General features: G+C 36.0%; 1 protein-coding gene across 1 annotated transcript; it reads right to left on the bottom strand.

Annotated features, from left to right (window-relative positions):
- On the bottom strand, positions 1-1,048 carry LOC125662969 (uncharacterized). Its single transcript, XM_056145788.1, has 3 exons — positions 825-1,048; positions 305-443; positions 1-54 (listed from the first exon to the last, which is right to left on the bottom strand). The coding sequence occupies exons 1-3, from the start codon at positions 1,046-1,048 to the stop codon at positions 1-3; spliced, it is 417 nt and encodes a 138-aa protein (XP_056001763.1).
- Between the last annotated feature and the right edge of the window lie 17,130 nt (positions 1,049-18,178).

Raw genomic sequence — 18,178 nt, 5'->3', positions numbered from 1 at the left:
TTATGGTGGGTCCCTGAAACCCTCATAGTCCTCAGATGGAAATGCAGCTCTTATCTTTTGAACAGCACAAGATAGTAAGGGGACTCTGACATTTTTCCCAATGTAGCCCCAGCACCAACGCACAAGTTGTCGATATGATGTATATCTGTTCCTTCTGTGAAAGTTTGTATACATTAGAAAACCACTTATTTGTATAAACACTTATGAATGTGTTCATGTACACTTTTGTTTCCTGACTATTTAAAATGAAGTAAAGATAGAATGATTATAAAATGAAATACAGTACATACACATCTAGGCACACCGATGAGAATCCAGGATGCTGAGTGATGCAGTAAAGCTTTCGGTCGGATGAATCCTTTTTGCTGTTGACTCTGTCAATTTCACAACAGCAGATGCTCTCCCTCTGTGTAGGCATTAGTACACAGTATCCACAAGTACACCTACAAATCATATAGTTATACACAAATTCCGTGTCTATGCAAGTCTAAATATTTATCTTTATTTACAAGATTCTATTATTAACGGTATTTAGTATTTTTGTTACTGTTGTTATGGACGTAACTCACAAATCTGAAGCCAATAAACAATATATATTAGAAAATATACGGCTTGGATACACGACTTTCCGCTTGTCCATTAGATATATACTGTATACCCTAGATAGAATGTTCTATCGTTAAAATGATTTAAGCAGTTAAAAACAGATAAAGAAACGAATTTTTATATTCGTTTATTTAGAATGTACCACTTTTTGAAAACTAATAAAGTTTTGGAGTAGAAAAAATTGTAAACAGGCTATATCAAAGTTAATTTCAATATACCAATCGGTGTTCTCCAGTCTCGGCTGATCTTCGTCGCTTCCCCCAAGCGAGGAATCTTGCTCGCTTTCATTCGATTCAGAAGCCTCAGGTTCAAACTGGTAAGGAACAATGTCCTGCAGGTCTTCACCATCGCTATCGTCACAAGATGAGACTTCAAACGACATGTGAAGTCCGATGTCGGAAGAAGTTGACGATCTGCTATCTCTATGTCTTACGTTGGCCATTTTGAAACTGATGTGTTGTGACGTCACAGACCCCAATCGCTATATATAGTAAAATCGTAAGTGCCGCTGATTGGTTTTGAGCAGGTGCGAAAATCGGCAATTTTAAACGTGGATATCTTGCTTATAAAGGCACTTAGAAGCGTGAGACTTTCGAATCTGTATTGTATTAATAAAGATACATCAGTTCAGACTAACTTATATTTTGACTTCATGGACACTTTAAGATTTTGTACAGCCTGATCAAAACAAGAACAAAAAAAACAAACAATATCGTCTAAATAACAAAGGCACCTTTACCACCTAAGACCTCTTAAAACCAATTCCATGAGTCCTTCATAGCAACTTGGCGCATTGGATATTCCAAAGGGCAACACCTTAACCCTTTCTCTAACGGCACATTTTAAAGGTTTTTAAAGACTAAATGACAATATTTTTACATCGAATAAAATCTGCATGTATCACGATTTGGGATAGGCATATGACATATAATTATGTTAGGAATTGGACAGGGAATAATTTCTTATAAAGTTTGTCAAAGTATCCCATGACCTCAAAGAGGTCTACGGGGTCAAAGGTCATATAAGTGCACATTTTAGCAATTTTTTTTTCTCTGAAATATATATATTACGACCCCTCTCACTGGATTAGAGTCAAAAATAGGAAATTCTAAATGTATGAGCTGATGTGCCTTTGAAAATACTACAAAAGCATCTCAATCAAATAAATCAATTTTATTGACAAACAAATATTTTTGGTTGCTAAGTAACAACACTCAGAGTACAATTTTGACCATAATTTGGCTTTCTACATACATTCGACACAATTTAAACATAATTGCATTGAATGATGATTAGTAAATGTCATATCATTTTAAAAATATAATCTTTAAATAAATCTTAATCATTTTAAAAGGTTTTTAACAAAAAATATGATGAAAAGAATTAAGGTCAAAGATCATAAAATGGAAACTTTGTACTTTATATACATTGTACATATCCATCATTTTTTAATAATATGACGTTTTGCCATTATGTTCCACTAAATAGAATAAATATTGCAATATTAAATCAAAGATCTTTATTGTTAATCTAAAATAATTAAATTTTTTGCATTCAAATATATTTGGTTGCTAAGCAACAGCACCTTATCAAATGTTATCAAAAAGTACTACCCGTTTTTCCTCTGCAAGTTCAACGTATACGAATGTTCCAAGTACTTACTTTCAACCACTAGATTTAAATGTACTTGCATCATATTTAACAAAAATGGTCTTATATTCAACCTCTTAAAACTTATTTCTAGACATCATTCTTGATACACTGTACTTAGTTGTTCCGATAGCGGCATGCATTGACCAATATCTGTCTATCGACTGGAACTTCACAGCAAACATGTATAAGATAATGCACAAAAATCTGGAAAAAAAGAATGTCTTAATACTTAGCCCTAAATACTAATGTATTGTCAGAGCTTTTGAATGCTTAATTGGCTCTGTAAATGTTTTCAATAGTCAAGGCCCTTTGAAAATTACTAGTATGCATTTAATTACTTATGAAATTTTATCAGAGGTAATTGTAGTACACATCTAATAAATGTGTTAGACGCACAGCAAGATTAATTTTGGTAAAGATAATCCTTTTATTATGCATTTTATTATTCGTTTTAAACTGGAAATCACTGTCACAATATCGGTACTTTAAAACTAGTAATACCTGTACAATTCCTCTTCAGTGAGAGGATGCGAATTTCCTTGGGAAGCATAATGACAATCCTTCCCTCGAGATATGACCATCTCAGCATAATGGTTGGTGGCAATACGGATGGAGAAAACCAAATCTTCTGTCAAAAACAGCTTCATAAAATCTACAGTTCTCTGAATAATCGGGTCCTATATCTGAAAGGAAATTGTAAATAAAATCAGTATTGGCCACCTTACGTTATTTGTCAGCATTTAGAAAACTTGTCATACCTTGTAATTAGAAACAGAATAATGATTTTCCGGGTTTTTTTGTCTCTTTTTGTATGTATGTGATACCTAGCAATGCAGTAAAAAAACGCATTTCAGTGTATCATGACGCCATGATTCCATTTGTAAATGTATTATCTGGATTTATTTATTATTATCTATTGTTAACCAAATGTATACAGATTTAACCCTATATTCAACCTCAAAGTCATACCAACTGAATGTCAGGTTGACACTCTGAATGAAATGCCATAGGTCTTGGATCAGGTGTCTCTGTGTCCTTCACATCAGCATCCTTCCATCGCATGTCTGCATTTGCCAGCAGACTGTCACTAGCGGACGATACCTGAGAACTTCCCACTAAATATTGGGATGTCAATACCCTTTTTAAAGATGAAAAGAAATTACAATTAAGAATTGTTGGTTCATGTTTTCAAGCAAAATATAAGTTTCATGGTAGCAAGGGACAGTTTCGCACTTAAGTACAGCTCAAATTTATTTAAAGATAGAGATGTCCTGTATTTGAAGTGACATTTGGTAGGGGATTGCGTACGTACATGTGTTAGAAATGAATGGAATATTTTATTATACATTGCGAGTGTAGCAGAGTGCGTAATGAAAAAAAAATATGCATGATGTAGGTGTCAGCATTATGCCTAGCATATACATTGGGGGGAGGGGGGATACTGAAGAAATTCAGGTTAAAACCTATAGGGTCCAGCAAAAATACTGTAACTCTGAGGGAAAGTATGTGACCCCAGATACAAAAGTAGAATTGAATTGGTTCTTCATGGTACACAGTGTCTAAATCCCCTTGCATGGTACTCTGATGGGAGTGTGGATTTAGTCGAAATTAGAGAAAATCTAGGCAAGATGATAGCTCATAGCATACCAGTACCAGCATGTATGGAATACATGTAATTTATGGTCATAAGCTACTCAGTGTATATAAAATACATGCATTTGGATAAAAGAGAAATGTATATATGATTTTTCATTAGTCTGTCATAATCAGACTTTGATTGATGTTACGTACATGTAACCCCCCCCCCCCCCTCCATTTCGGCCCAAACACACATTTCGTTTATATTTCTGTTACAATATGAAGAAAATAATTCAAATTATGATAATAAATTTTATCATTACAATGACGTAATATGTGATTTCCTAGCAGATTGTGTTTTCTTTTCATAGAAAGATAATTCTTAATAAACATGGAAAAATCCTGGAAAATAGCCCTCTAACCAGCGGCCATGAATGCCCAGTCTGATTAAAACTACCCCCATCCCCCTATCCACCCCTTCGTACACTCGAGCGTCAGGTAAGGAGATAATTCTGGAAAAGGGGGGTGTTAATCAGACGGATTAATGCCGGACCAGGACAGATTAAATGATGTCAGCTCTTAATAAACAATTAGATGTTATTCACTTGGTTTAGATATCATAAAATATAAATATTTTCTTTCATGAAACGACAAATTATGGCATCAAATCGCGTTGATTAATCGTAAATTTTTCATAACATAACAAAACTGCAAAAAAAAAATTTCTAGTCGGCATATGTGGCTACATCAACTTACATGTACATGTTTATACTGAATGCATGATCGTTTGCATCATCCTGCAAAAGGAGATCCATGGCATCTTCTGACATCAGGTTGTTTTAAAGATGTGAAATACAAGCCTTCGCTGTGACAGTGAAGCTGTGTTGTTTTCGTTGAAACCGAAACACGTATGTTCCCCGTGCACACTAAATCCCCGCGGGGCCCGCGATCCCGATCACGGAAAAATAAAAGTATAGGCCTGGAGGCTATATGCGAACTTCTTTTTAGTTTTATTTGTTTGGCAGGGGAAAATTATTACTATTCCGAACAAATATAACGTTTATATCTGAATTTGAAGTATTTTATCTATTTTTTTTTTTAATTTACTCTGCCGATGTAACATTCTCAATAGGTGTTTTATGAAGTTACATGTAGGTTGTGTAACTGTTATATATCAATATTGGTTTTATGCTTCTTTTTTTTTAAAAAAAAGCAGATAATACCTGGCTGATTATTCCATACTTATGTGTATATTGTTTTAGTGTATCAACATGTACTGAATTTACTATTTACGGGACAATACAAATTTTATAGTTTTCGTGCGACGCGCGTCGATCGCTTTTATAGCGACGACGTTTTGTCGCTAATTTTAAAGAAAACCGCACAGCATGTCCCAATTTCATTTTATCGTAGTATAAAAACTACCGAAAATTATAACACGAATAAGGGCCCATCAAAAAGGAAATTTCCTCTACTTTTACAGGCTGTATTTACTTTTCCCTATTTCCATATATAAATATAGGTAAAACGCCGATATGTTTAAACATTGAGAAATAAAATCGTAAGAAAACGTACATGTGCAAAAAATTGCTATTTTCTTATAACTTTGCCAGGCATTAAAAATAATTTTTATATCTTCTGAAAGCAGGGAATATATGCTTTTCAAAAATATAAAAAATATTGAATTCATAAGGAAAATAAAAAATATCATATCGAAAAAGCGTTGCGTCATATTTAGACGAAGCCATCCTTCACTTTAAATGCTTTTTTTAATCTAATGGCTTTACTTACTTTATTGATTTTTATATAGTAAAAAATTGAGAAAATTTCCAAAAATATGATATATAGATCATATATCTTGTGACCGTAGTTTCAAAGATTTAGAGGCACTCCTTTTGCGTTGCCCTGTTTTTACGCGCCACCGGTCAAATTGACCGGTACGGTAGAGAAGGGGTTAAATTAGAATAGACCTATATGTGTTGAAAATGCAGTTTTTGGTTTGTCTTTTCTTCTACTTCACACTGCCAATAGCCTGATACCAGATATAGTGTAGAAAACCATGAAGCGTCGGATAAAGCATCTAGAGATTCATCGATTCTGGGTAAAGGATATGCATCCTTTTTGGTGACTTTATTCAGTTGTCTGTAATCTACACAGAACCTCCAGGATTTGTCCTTCTTTTCAACCAACAACAAAGGTGCTGACCATGGACTTTCACTGGCCTTGATAATATCATTGTCTAACATTTTCTGTATCTCATTCTCTACTATTGACTTCTGCGCATATGGTAATCTTCGAGGTGGAATCATTATTGGCTTACTATCCCCTGTATCAATACTGTGTTTAAGAATATTTGTTCTACCAAACTTTCCATCGGGACCCACAAAAATATCTTTATAGGAGATTAACATATCCAACAATTGTGATTTTTGTTCATTAGACAAACTTTTTGATGAACTTTCAAATAAAGAATGTAAATGTTCCGGTAACTTAGATGAAGTTTCACACAAATAATTACATTTTGACTCAACTATGTCAACTGGTTGTAATGATGTCACTGTTGTGTTCTTTTCAACTCTGATATGCTTGTCTGAAATATTCACAATGGAAAACTGAATATTTTCTGGATTTACTAAAGTTCTTGCAACTAGAAGGCCTTTCTTTACCAAGAATGCATAGGGTTCAACCAAATTATATGCAGACTTCTCGGCACATTCCACAGCATAACCTGAAACAATAATTTCATTGTCAGGGGGGACAACAACACATTTTGACAACTTCACTCTAGTGCATATAGGAGTTGTTTCCCTTTCCAACTGAATCTGTTGACCGGCTATTTGAAATGCGCCTTTTGAGACTCGTATTGTTGCATCATGTTGCTCAAGGAAGTCCATCCCTAAGATACCGTTAAGATCATCTATCTCAGCAATAATGAACTCATGACAAAAACAAACCCCATCAATACTAAATTGTACATCAGCTTTTCCTAAAGTTTTCAATGCATTTCCATCTGCAGCTGTGAGAATGTCATCAGTCACTCAAACTGGGTATATTTTCCAGCATCAGAAAAACTTTCTTTGACATAATACTGGCAACTGAACCTGTATCTACTAGAAATTTATTAACATTGTTCCTTGTAAAACATTTTGCCACTAGACAGGATTTCCTCAGTACATTTATTTGTATATGTTTGCCCTCTTTTTCATTACAGCCAGGGGTCACACTAGGGGCACTTAGAGTGACCCTCTTTAGTTTTCCTGATTTGAAAGTGTCATGTTTGTGTTTGAAAGAGGAACATTTGTCATTCTGCCCGGACAGTATTTTGCAACATGTACTTTCTTATGACAATAATAGCATTCTATTGACGAAGGGTTTCTAGAGCGTTTCTTGCCTCCTTTATTAGTTCTGAGTTGAGAGAGTTTTTCTACGCAATTTTGCATCAACCTCATTAATTCTACCATATCTTTATGATGTTCTTGCTTTGGGGTGTCTTTTTCAGTTTTGTTTGTTACTGCATTTATATGTATCAGATACATAGACGGGTTTAAAGACGGACAATTGTGGTCCTTTTACGACCTCAAATTCAATGGCTAGGGAGATAGCTGCTTCTAGGGGTTTGGGATGATGGAAAATTGCATGGTCATGGATAGTAGAGTTTCCTATACCATCTATGAACTGCTCAAGGACATTAATTTCCCTGTCATCATATGTCATGTTGGGAAATGCTAGACAACTTAGTCTCCTGAGCGCATATCCATAATCTGATGGATTTTCACCATGTTTGTGTTTACGAGATCTGTATGCAATAACCAGCTCTTGAGGATTGAAATGCTTAGTCAAAATAGACCGTAGACTGTCATAATCAGCTCTCTGTGCAGTTGTTAAGTCTCCTAACAATTTCTGAGCCTTATCCCTCAGGTAAATAACTAGCTGTTGGGCTTTCTCTTCATATGACCACTTGTTCCAATCAGAGACTTGTTCAAAATGAACTAAAAAGTCCTTCCATTCAACAGATGTACCATTGAACTTATCCGGTTCTTTCTCTTTCCGAACAGAGTGGTTGAAAACTGGAACGTGCCTTGTGCTAACCAGTCTTTCTGTAGGTATCATATGGTATGAGTTTAACGGACTTGTTACCTGCAGTGATTCCCTTCCTAATCCAGATAAAAAGCAGTTCTGAGCTCGCATATGTGCCCTTCCAGGGTCAGATAAAGAGTTCTGAGCGGGCAGATGTGCCCTTCCGGGGTCAGATAGAGAGTTCTGAGCGGGAAGATGTGCCCTTCCGGGGTCAGATAGAGAATTCTGAGTGTGCAGATGTGCCCTTCCAGGGTCAGATATGACAAATTTGTTTTCGGGCAATTGTGCCCTTCCTGTGTTAAATATGTCAGGACTGTGAGCGAACAATTGTGTCCTTCCTGAATTAGATTGTAAACTATACCTGTTCAATTGAGCTGTCAATTCTACCTCTGATCTGTCCAATTCTTTTATTCTCCTTCTTAATTCCGTATGTTCTGATTTTAATTTTCTACAAAGTGGGGAGGATGATGTACTTAAAGAAGAGTGACGACAATGGCTAGGATGAGCTGGTGTTTGTAAGCTAATTGAAACTCTCCTCTCTTGTTTCTTCACAGTTGCTTCTCGTGAAGCTCTACCCTCTTCTAGTTCATGTTTACAAATTTGGAAATGGTTGAAAATAGTCGTGCATCTGATAAGCAAAGCAAGTGTATACCTAAATTGGAGCGTACATGTTATAAGTGCCATAAAATTGGTCATATAGCGTCGGAATGTAGGTCAAAGCTGTTTGCTAAAGGAGTACCTCAAATCATTGTGACACATATACAGAATTTGTTCGCGATTTGTCTAAATTTTGACATTCCATTGGTTTCTTAAGCATACAGGACCCGTTCCGATACCGAACGTTCTTGACGTTGTGTCGCATCCTATGAATGCATGTAGAAAGGGCAAGGATTGACAAACTTCGTTTCCTAAAAAGACGTCTGGTGTTAACGATATTCTTCACTTAGGGGCAAAATCAAAAGTTCAATGTCTCACATGTACAAAACTAAGTTCACATAGTTTTCACAAGACCCCCCCCCCCCTTAAAACTTAATATGACAAATGTTGAAACTAGTCGAATAACAAGAAAAGAAACGTACGATTATAAATAACACTTTGTATACCTTTTCTACTGTTTTTTCACAAATGAAAGTGTACATTAAATCTATTAAATGTTCATTATTATGTTATATTATTATGTGGTATTCAACAGTCGCTTGTCTTTTTCCTTTTTCAATTAAAGTGTAATCGATGTCGGATGACAGAAACTTACGGGAGTTTTTATCCCCCTCCCTCTAACTAATTGAATTTAAATTTTCATCCGACATTGATCTCGTCCCTTAGGGCAGTTATGTTTATTTCAGAGTTCGTTGCTATTTCTGTGCTTTATATAAAGACATTTCAAATACAATGTGCATTTTGTATGATCCTCTAAAAATTACTATAAATAACTGTATCCCATTTCCATTCTCAATGATCGTGTGCCCGCGTGGCGAGAATTCCATCCTCATCGAAAACAAGCTTTGTCTTGAATAGATGGCCGGGCGGTCTAGCACGTTGGTCGCATGCTGCTAGGAGATGTGATTCCGAAGGTCGTGAGCCCAAGACTAATTAGAAAGAGTAACTACTAGATTTTACATCAAATCATGATACTATGCGCAAGTGTTTATTTACATTGAATTTTATTATTCATATTATCAATGTTCGATTATCATTATTATTACCCATGAATGACTCCCCAAACCTGAATTTGAAAAAGAAAAGCAAAATTACTTTACTTACTTAGTTTTATAAAAGTTTGTAATATAAAACGATTCCTCAAACGATTCCTCAAATGATGAAGATACACAACAACTGAAACTTTTAACCCGAATGGCTTTTCATACTTTCTGTTTTAACAAACGTAATTCTCCCTTGTAAATTGACACTAATTCTTTAAGATTTCATTTATAATTGATTATTCATAACTTCTAAAGTAAATATTGTGCTTATTTAGAAAAGTTCTACCATTGAAAATAATTAACGAACATAAGTCAAATGATGGTACAAAGCTTCTAGTAAATAATGAATATGATAAGAAAACTGTTACGCTTGTTAATATATATGCACCAAATGAAATTAACATCAAATATATTATCTTAAGCGCGCTAAAGAATGGATCATTAAGTATAATGAAAATTTTGAAAATATTTTGATATGTGGAGATTTAAAGAGTGTAAATGATGATAAAAGCGCAATATATTTAAAACAGATGCAAGCAAAGTTATATTTACATGATTTATGGAAAACTATTAATGGGAACAAACAAGGATATACATGGTTTAATGGAGAAAATATTACAAGTACACTTGACTATAAGGTATGATAGGAGTTGTGAGATTGATCACTGTTCGTTATCTTCGCATTTCATCAAAACAATTTTGTTATCAATATGAAAACATTAAACTTCAGAATAATCCAGGTTCACATTCAAACGGAATAAGTATGTGCACTGTTTTAACTTTAATTATAAATAACAACTTACGACGACCAGAATATTGGAAATTTAACACATCTTTAATTGAAAATGAAACTTTTACTAGAGAAATGAACAACTTCCTCGTGAATTACATTTTTGATAAAGAAAACCCACAGAAAACAATTGCAATTGATTTTTATCATGAAAAGAATGATTGTAGATTAGAAAACAAGCAAGAGAAATCAGAGGAAATACATTATCACAAAAATAATGTATTATTCCTTTTTTCAAAGGTATATAAAAAATTAAAACAACAAGAATTTGTAAATGTTTTGAAAAATATAACGGATAAATTGTAGCTTTAGTCGTATACTTTTTTATGATAAGAAAATGATTTATCTGGGTATTTTCATATATTTACTTTAGATAAAAAACAAAATTACTGTACAAACTATTTGATATTTGGAAATGATTTTGTCTATACATCTTTGAATTTTTTGCATGTTATATATCTCGCTGTGAGAAGTATCGTATATGTTTTGCATATATTGTATCTATATAATATAATTGATATTATAAGCATGTTAATAATTATTACATTAAAAGAACACACCATGGAGGGGACCTGCCCTCCTGTACTAGTGCTGTCATTGGGGGCATGTATGGACTGTATTCTACGTAAGGCGTTATCGCCTTATGGCAACCTTTATGTATATTCTTTACTCTCGTACTCTTTTTGTATTTACTCAAGAAAATGTATTGTTTTTTTGTCTTCTTTTTTTGGTATTCTTTTTATATTCTTTACTCTTGTAAAACTTGTTGCACCCTGAAGAGCCGAAATACACGGCGAAAGCGCTAAGTGAAATTATTTAAATGTGGATCATGTGTACTTAGTCATCGTTGGACATATTTTTTCTACTTATTACCTATACCATGGACATTTTGTGCAATTTTACTATGTATATTCTTTATGTATATTTGGCCTATTGATACCAAATATATGTGTTGGCCATTAATACAACTTATCTTTTAAATGATTATAATTATATGTATCAGGGAAAAAATTCGAAAATGTGAAAACTGATATTTTGATACAAGTTCATTTTATAGAATGTTTCACATTAATCGCATGTATGCATTTTTGTTCGGAAAATTTTATGAAAATCATAATATGCACGATAGTTTCAAATTTATTTTTTAGACAGATAATGTGTTGAGTAAATATATGTACATCAAATGCATATTCGTTAATATTGTTGTTAGATGTTAATAAAATAATATACTTTCAAAAAAATTTATGTTAAATAGTTTAAATAGTCTCGATGTACACGTAACCATCTCCCATATTAATTTTCAGTCTTACAAAGCGTAAATCTGATTCTTAAAGCACTAGGCCTATTAAAATCATAATATGAAAAGTGAAGATAATGAACAGTGACCAATCTCATAACTCCTAAATGCAATACAAAATAAGAAGCTGGACAAACACGGACACCTGAACATACCAGAGGTGAGATTATGTGTTTAGGAAGAGTAAGCATCCCCTGTTGACCGGTCACATCCGCCCTGAGTCCTATATCCTGATCAGGTAAACGGAGTTATCTGTAATCAAAATCAGTGTGCCAAGAACGACATTACAATTGGCATGAAACACGTCAGGCAGCATTTTAACTAATGATAGATTGTATTGAGGAACTAGATCGTTATAACGTCCACAGAATTTGCGAAATGCCGACTTCAATCGATGCTGTTGAAACCCCAGTACCATTAACTTGTTTGGCAGTCACTTACCTTGATTTAAAAACTGATTATACGGAGAACAAGCTCTTGCCTATCGAATCAGTTAAGATATATAAACACAACATGCAGGTGATAATGAAATATTGTTACATAAATATGGGAAGTTGACAATGGACAAGCTAAAATCATCCCGTTTGTGATACAGCTGAGTTGTAAATATATAATGTTAATAAACTTCTACGTGAGAAGAAAAAAATCTCTCGCTGTGAAATTCGACTTTTAGATATATCGATGACGTTTTGTCTATTAACAATGATAGCTTTCATTCATATGTCGATTTGATATATCCCTGTGAGCTCGAAATAAAGGACACCACAGAGTCGTCCACTTCTACTTCATACTTAGATAATTTATTGAAAGTAGACATTAACGACAAACTGACAACTCAACTGTATGACAAACGGGATGATTTCAGCTTCTCCATCATCAACTTCCAATATTTGTGTAGCAATATTCCATTATCACCTACATATAGTGTTTATATATCTCAATTGATTCGATATGCAAGAACTTGTTCTGGGTATAGTCAGTTTTTAAATCGAGGTAAGCTACTGACAAACAAGTTGATGGTACAGGGATTTCAACAGTCTCGATTGAAGTCAGCATTTTGCAAATTCTATGGTCGTTATAACGATCCAGTTCGTCAATACAACCTCGCATTGGGTCAAATGCTGTCTGACGTGTTTCATACCGATTGTTAAGCTGTTCTTGGCACACTGAGTTTGACTGCGGATAACTCCGTTTACCTGATCAGGATATAGGGCTCACGGCGGGTGTGACCGGTCAACAGGGGATGCTTACTCCTCCTAGGCACATGATCCCACCTCTGGTGTGTCCAGGGGTCCATATTTGCCCAACTACCTATTCTGTATTGCTTATAGGAGTTATGAGATTGATCACTGTTCGTTATCTTCACCTTACACATCTTAATTCCATGGGAGAAATTTTGCTAGGTGCAAAATACTTGGATTTAATAGCTTCATTTGTGCAGAAAAACCTCCAAAAGCAGCTTAGCAAAGTAGCCTAGAAATTGGCGTAGCTGTCCCTAAATTACTAACCCCGTATCCCTGAAAGGTAGATCTTATAAAGATCTCTTTGTATAGAAAATCTAAATTAGTATCATTAATAGCGTAGACATTCTACTACACTCGTAGTACGGGAACAAGGTCTAGGTGAGCCTTGAAAATTGACTCGGTATCCCTGAAAGGCAGGTCTCGCATAGGGCTCGCTGGGAGGCAAAGCTTATCTGGTATCCCCCAAGAGGAGTTGAATTTAGTGCCTGGGAAGCTGGGCTAGTTAAACCTTGATAATTAACTCGGTATCCCTCAAAGGCAGGTCAAACATAGGGCTCGGTGGGAGTAAAAGCATATCTAGTATCCCTCAAAATTAAGCGGTTTTATCGCCCGAGAACCCGGGCTAGTTGAGCCTTGGTAATTAACTTGGTATCCCTGAAAGACAGGTCTGATATAGAGCTCACTCGGTGTTAAAGCTTATCTGGCATCCCTTAAAAGTAGGTGACTTTAGCACCCGGGAACTCAGGTTAGTTGACCTTTGATAATTAACTCAGTACCCCTGAAATGCAAGGATAGCATAGGGCTCGCTAGGTGTTAAAGCTTATCTGGTATCCTTCAAAAGTACGCTACTTTAGCGCACTGGACTGGATTGCTCAAAACTTTGGTTAAAGCTGTATGACCCGATGTTCATGTATTATTTTTGTACATAATTACTTTATATAGTTATAAACTTTCCCTTAATTACATGATTGAAAACATCTGCATGTAAAAGAAAACTGAGAATATTATTTAGAAAGTAAATATAGTGTGATATATATATAAATCATCCGATAATAGACGTCTATAAATGGACCCACGCGCGTCAGGGGAATCCCAACATGATGTTTTAACCCATACGCAACTGTCTGGTTTTAAGATTGAAAGAGCGTAAAACAACGAATTACTAAGATGTATTTGATATTTTTATTTCCATTAATCTTATGGTACGGTACTCTTGTATAAATTACATATCTTTAGACAGATAAGACCACCAATGATCTGAAAGTTTGAACTGGTCACGTGACTGTCACTTGAAAGGGCAGAGTGACGCGGTTATTTGTAAACATCGATTTAAAATCAAGCAATTTTGGTTAAAACAGGTGAAACATGTATGATATGTCATACAGCCTCAAAACTACATAAGTGCGATGATTTAATAGCGTTTTTACGAGATGGAAAAAAATATTGTAATTCGGACCATGCAGCTTTAAGCTTAACCAGTGGTTAAATCCTTTGTCTACCGGTTCACTTTTAACCATTGCTTAAATTCTGTTCCTCAAAAGTTAACCAGTGGTTACATTGCCTAACCAGTGATTAAATATTGACCAACGTTAGCAATCTGCTAGCGCGATTCACAGAATTTGCCTCAAATTCAAATCCTTTCATACTCATCATGAACAGCTCAAAAGTGATGTTCATTTCTTAAATATAGAAGATTTAAGGAAATGTCTTTAAAACATTCATTTCATTCCAGAAGAGAAAGTTCAACTCATTTGTATTTAGGAAGACAGGCAATACGGCGTCCCTTAGACATTATGTATCCAGCATTTTCGATTAACACTGTATACATGCTATCGAATTCCTGCAAGGTGAATATAACGAACAGTGATCAATCCCATAACTCCTACAAGACTGTTGACCGGTCACACCCGCCGTGAGCCATATACCTTGATCAGGTAAATTGAGTTATCCGCAGTCAAAATCAATGTGCCAAGAACGGTTTAACAATCGGTATGAAACACGTCAGACAGAATTTGACCCAATGCGAGGTTGTATTGACGAACTAGATCGTAAAAATACTAGTACTGTACAGTAAAGGAAATGACACTTATGATAAAAAATATCCATAGAAATCTTTAAACGTTATGTAATAATCCCCATGTTGCATTGATGTATTTTTTTATTGACTAGATCAAATTGAAACAACATTTAGTTCGGAATGTTAATTTTTGATGGACTGATTTAGCTCATCAGGTATGATAATTTGTTAATGAATGTGTGCACATATCATATTGGGTCTCTCTCTCTCTCTCTCATCTCTCTCTCTCTCTCTCTCTCTCTCTCTCTCTCTCTCTCTCTCTCTCTCTCTCTCTCTCTCTATCTCTCTCTCTTCTCTCTCTCCTTCCACCTTTCCTCTCACTATCTCTGTCTAATTTATCTCTCCCCACTCAATGTCTCAATAATTCTCGTTCCCTTTCTCTCTTACTCCGCTCTCTCCACATCTTTCCTCTCTCTCTCTCTTTCTCTGAATCATTCCGTTTCCCACCATTCGTATATCTCTTCCCTCTCCCCTTTCTATATCCTCTCTTTTCTCTCCCCATATCCACCTCCAATCATCTCCTTCTCCCTATCATATCATTCCCCTTTCTATCTCTCCCATGTCTTTTTTCTTCTCTCTCCTCTTTTCTCTCCCATTTTTCTACCTCTTCCACTTTTCCCGTCTATCTCTTCCATCTCTATCTCTTCTCTTTCTCGTCTCTCTACAACCCTTTCTCTCACACATTTCATACCTTCCTCTCTCTCTCTCCCTCTCCCCATTTATATCTCCTCTATCCCCTTATCTCTCTTTCCAATCCTTCCTCTCTATCTCTCACCATCTCTTTCTTCTCTTCTCTCTCTTCTCTCCTCTCACTTCCATTCTTCCATCTATCTATCCTTCCTCTCTTTCTCCATTTTCCACCCTTCCTAAATGTCTTCCCCTCTCTTCTCTCACCTTCTCCCTTTATCTCTTTATCAACGTTCCTCTCTCTATCCCTCTCATCTCTTTCTTCTCTTTCGTCTCTTTTCCCTTCCTATTCTCACCCTCCTTTCCCCTCTTCCAAGTATCTCTCCCTCCTCGTCCTTCCTCTACTCTTTCTCTCTCATTCCCTTTCCCATTCTTCCTATCTCTCTTCCCTCTCCCCCTCTTTATCTCCCCTCTCTTTTCTCCCCTTATCCCTCTCCCTACATCTCTCTTATCCTTCCTCTATCTCTCCTCATCTCTTCCTTTCTCTTCTCTCCCTCCTCTCGCTCGGTTCCCTCTCCCATCATTCCTTTCTCTCATTTCCTCTTCCACTCTCCATTCCATCTATCTGTCTTTCCTTTCTCTAATCTTTCTCCCCTTTCTCTCTAGCCACCCTTTTCCCATCTTTCTTGCTTCTCTTCTTTACCGTCTCTTTCTCCTCATCTCTCTATATCCCTTTCCCATCCTCCCTTTCTATAGACTCTCCCCTCCTCTCTCTCTCTCTCTCTCTCTCTTCCTTTCTTTTCCCTATTTTATATCCATATGGCCTATATCTATCTTCCCTCTCCCTTCTCTCACCCTCCCTTTCCCACCCTTTATCTTCTCCCTGTCCCCTCTTTATTTATTTCCTCTTTCCCCTTCTCTCTTTTAACCTATCTCTATCTTCCCCATATCTTTCTCTCTGTTCTTCTCTCTATCTCTCTCTTTCTAATCTTTTTCCCTCCTCTAATTCTCGCTTCCTCTTTGTCTCCTTTCTATCTCCACATATTTCTTTATCTACCCTCTCTTTCCCCACTCCGTACCCCACCCATCCTCTCTCTCTCTCTCTCTCTCTCTCTCTCTCTCTCCTGTCTTTTTCTCCTCTCTCTTTTTGCTACCCTCCCTTCACTCTTTACCCCCCCTCTCTCTCTCCTCTCTACCCCTCCCCTTTCTCTCTCCTCTTGATCTCTTTCCCACCTCTATGTATCTATCCATCCCCCTGCTCTCTTTTTGCCTCTCTCTCTCTCTCTCTCTCCGACTGCAGTATAAAAGAAAGAAAGGTTCCTCGTTTATTTTGATTAATTACACTATAATTTCCGGTTTAATCAATACGTTCATTGATAATATTAATATTTGTCTTTGTATAGAAATACATACTCAAGATATATCATCATATTTGGGCACAAACATGTAGCATTGCATTGAGAGAGCTTGCGACATTGTAGCCATATGTAATCAGAATTGTTACTGGTGTGCCAACATTACCATAAAAAATGATTTATTATTAATCTTCGTTGAAAAATCTAATTGAGAGTTACGCTTATAATTACGCTGATAATTCTTTTCTACAATGTCACAGTGCTTGTAAGAAGTACAAACAGAATTGCTAGGCGGGTCAGAGGTCAATTGATGACAGGAGAATAGAAGTCATAAGCTCTATGAAATGAAATGTGAATGTCGTAGGACTAGGATGGGTATGATATAAACTGGTGCCCTGTTGACCTCGCAAATGAGCGGAATTCAGTTTAGATTATGGTATAGAAATGCAAGAGACCTCTGACGTTAAGTCAGATATGACGTAACAATAGAAGTTGAGAGCGCTATGTTGTAACAATAACATAGAAAAATCAATAAAACCAAGAGCGCCATGACGTAGCAAAGACAAGGGAAAAGTCGATAAAGTTGGCGTAGTGTTGAAATGTTTTAATAACAAGTGTGCCAGTGGTACCATGTATGCATATTAAGTGATATAGGTGATTGTAGTGGTGGTGGTATATGGCGTATAAGTGACGGCAGAATTTTTATGTAGTGTACATTACCCATACACCATCAACCTATACATCACATACTATTACACTGCCCATACACCACTTACCACCACCCATACTACAAAATAGCGTAGCACTTATATCATATACCACTGCAATTTTTACGTCATGCAAGATGAAGATAACGAACATTGATCAATCTGATAACCCCTATAAGCAATACAAAATATATTGTTGGGCAAAGACGGACCCCTGGACACACCAGAGGTGGGATCATGTGCCTAAGAGGAGCACCCGCCAAGACCGGTCACACCCGCCATGAGCCCTATATCCTGATCAAGTAAACGGAGTTATCCGCACTCAAAATCAGTGTGCCAAGAACGGTTTAACAATCGGTATGAAACACGTCAGACAACATTTGACCCAATGCGAGGTTGTACTGACGAACTAGATCGTTATAACGACCATAGAATTTGCAAAATGCCGACTTCAATCGAGACTGTTC

Source organism: Ostrea edulis, chromosome 7 (assembly GCF_947568905.1).
Source record: "Ostrea edulis chromosome 7, xbOstEdul1.1, whole genome shotgun sequence".
NCBI classification, from domain to species: Eukaryota; Metazoa; Mollusca; class Bivalvia; order Ostreida; family Ostreidae; genus Ostrea; species Ostrea edulis.
Note: the sequence above shows the minus strand (reverse complement) of the source record. Positions and strands in the feature narration are given on the sequence as shown.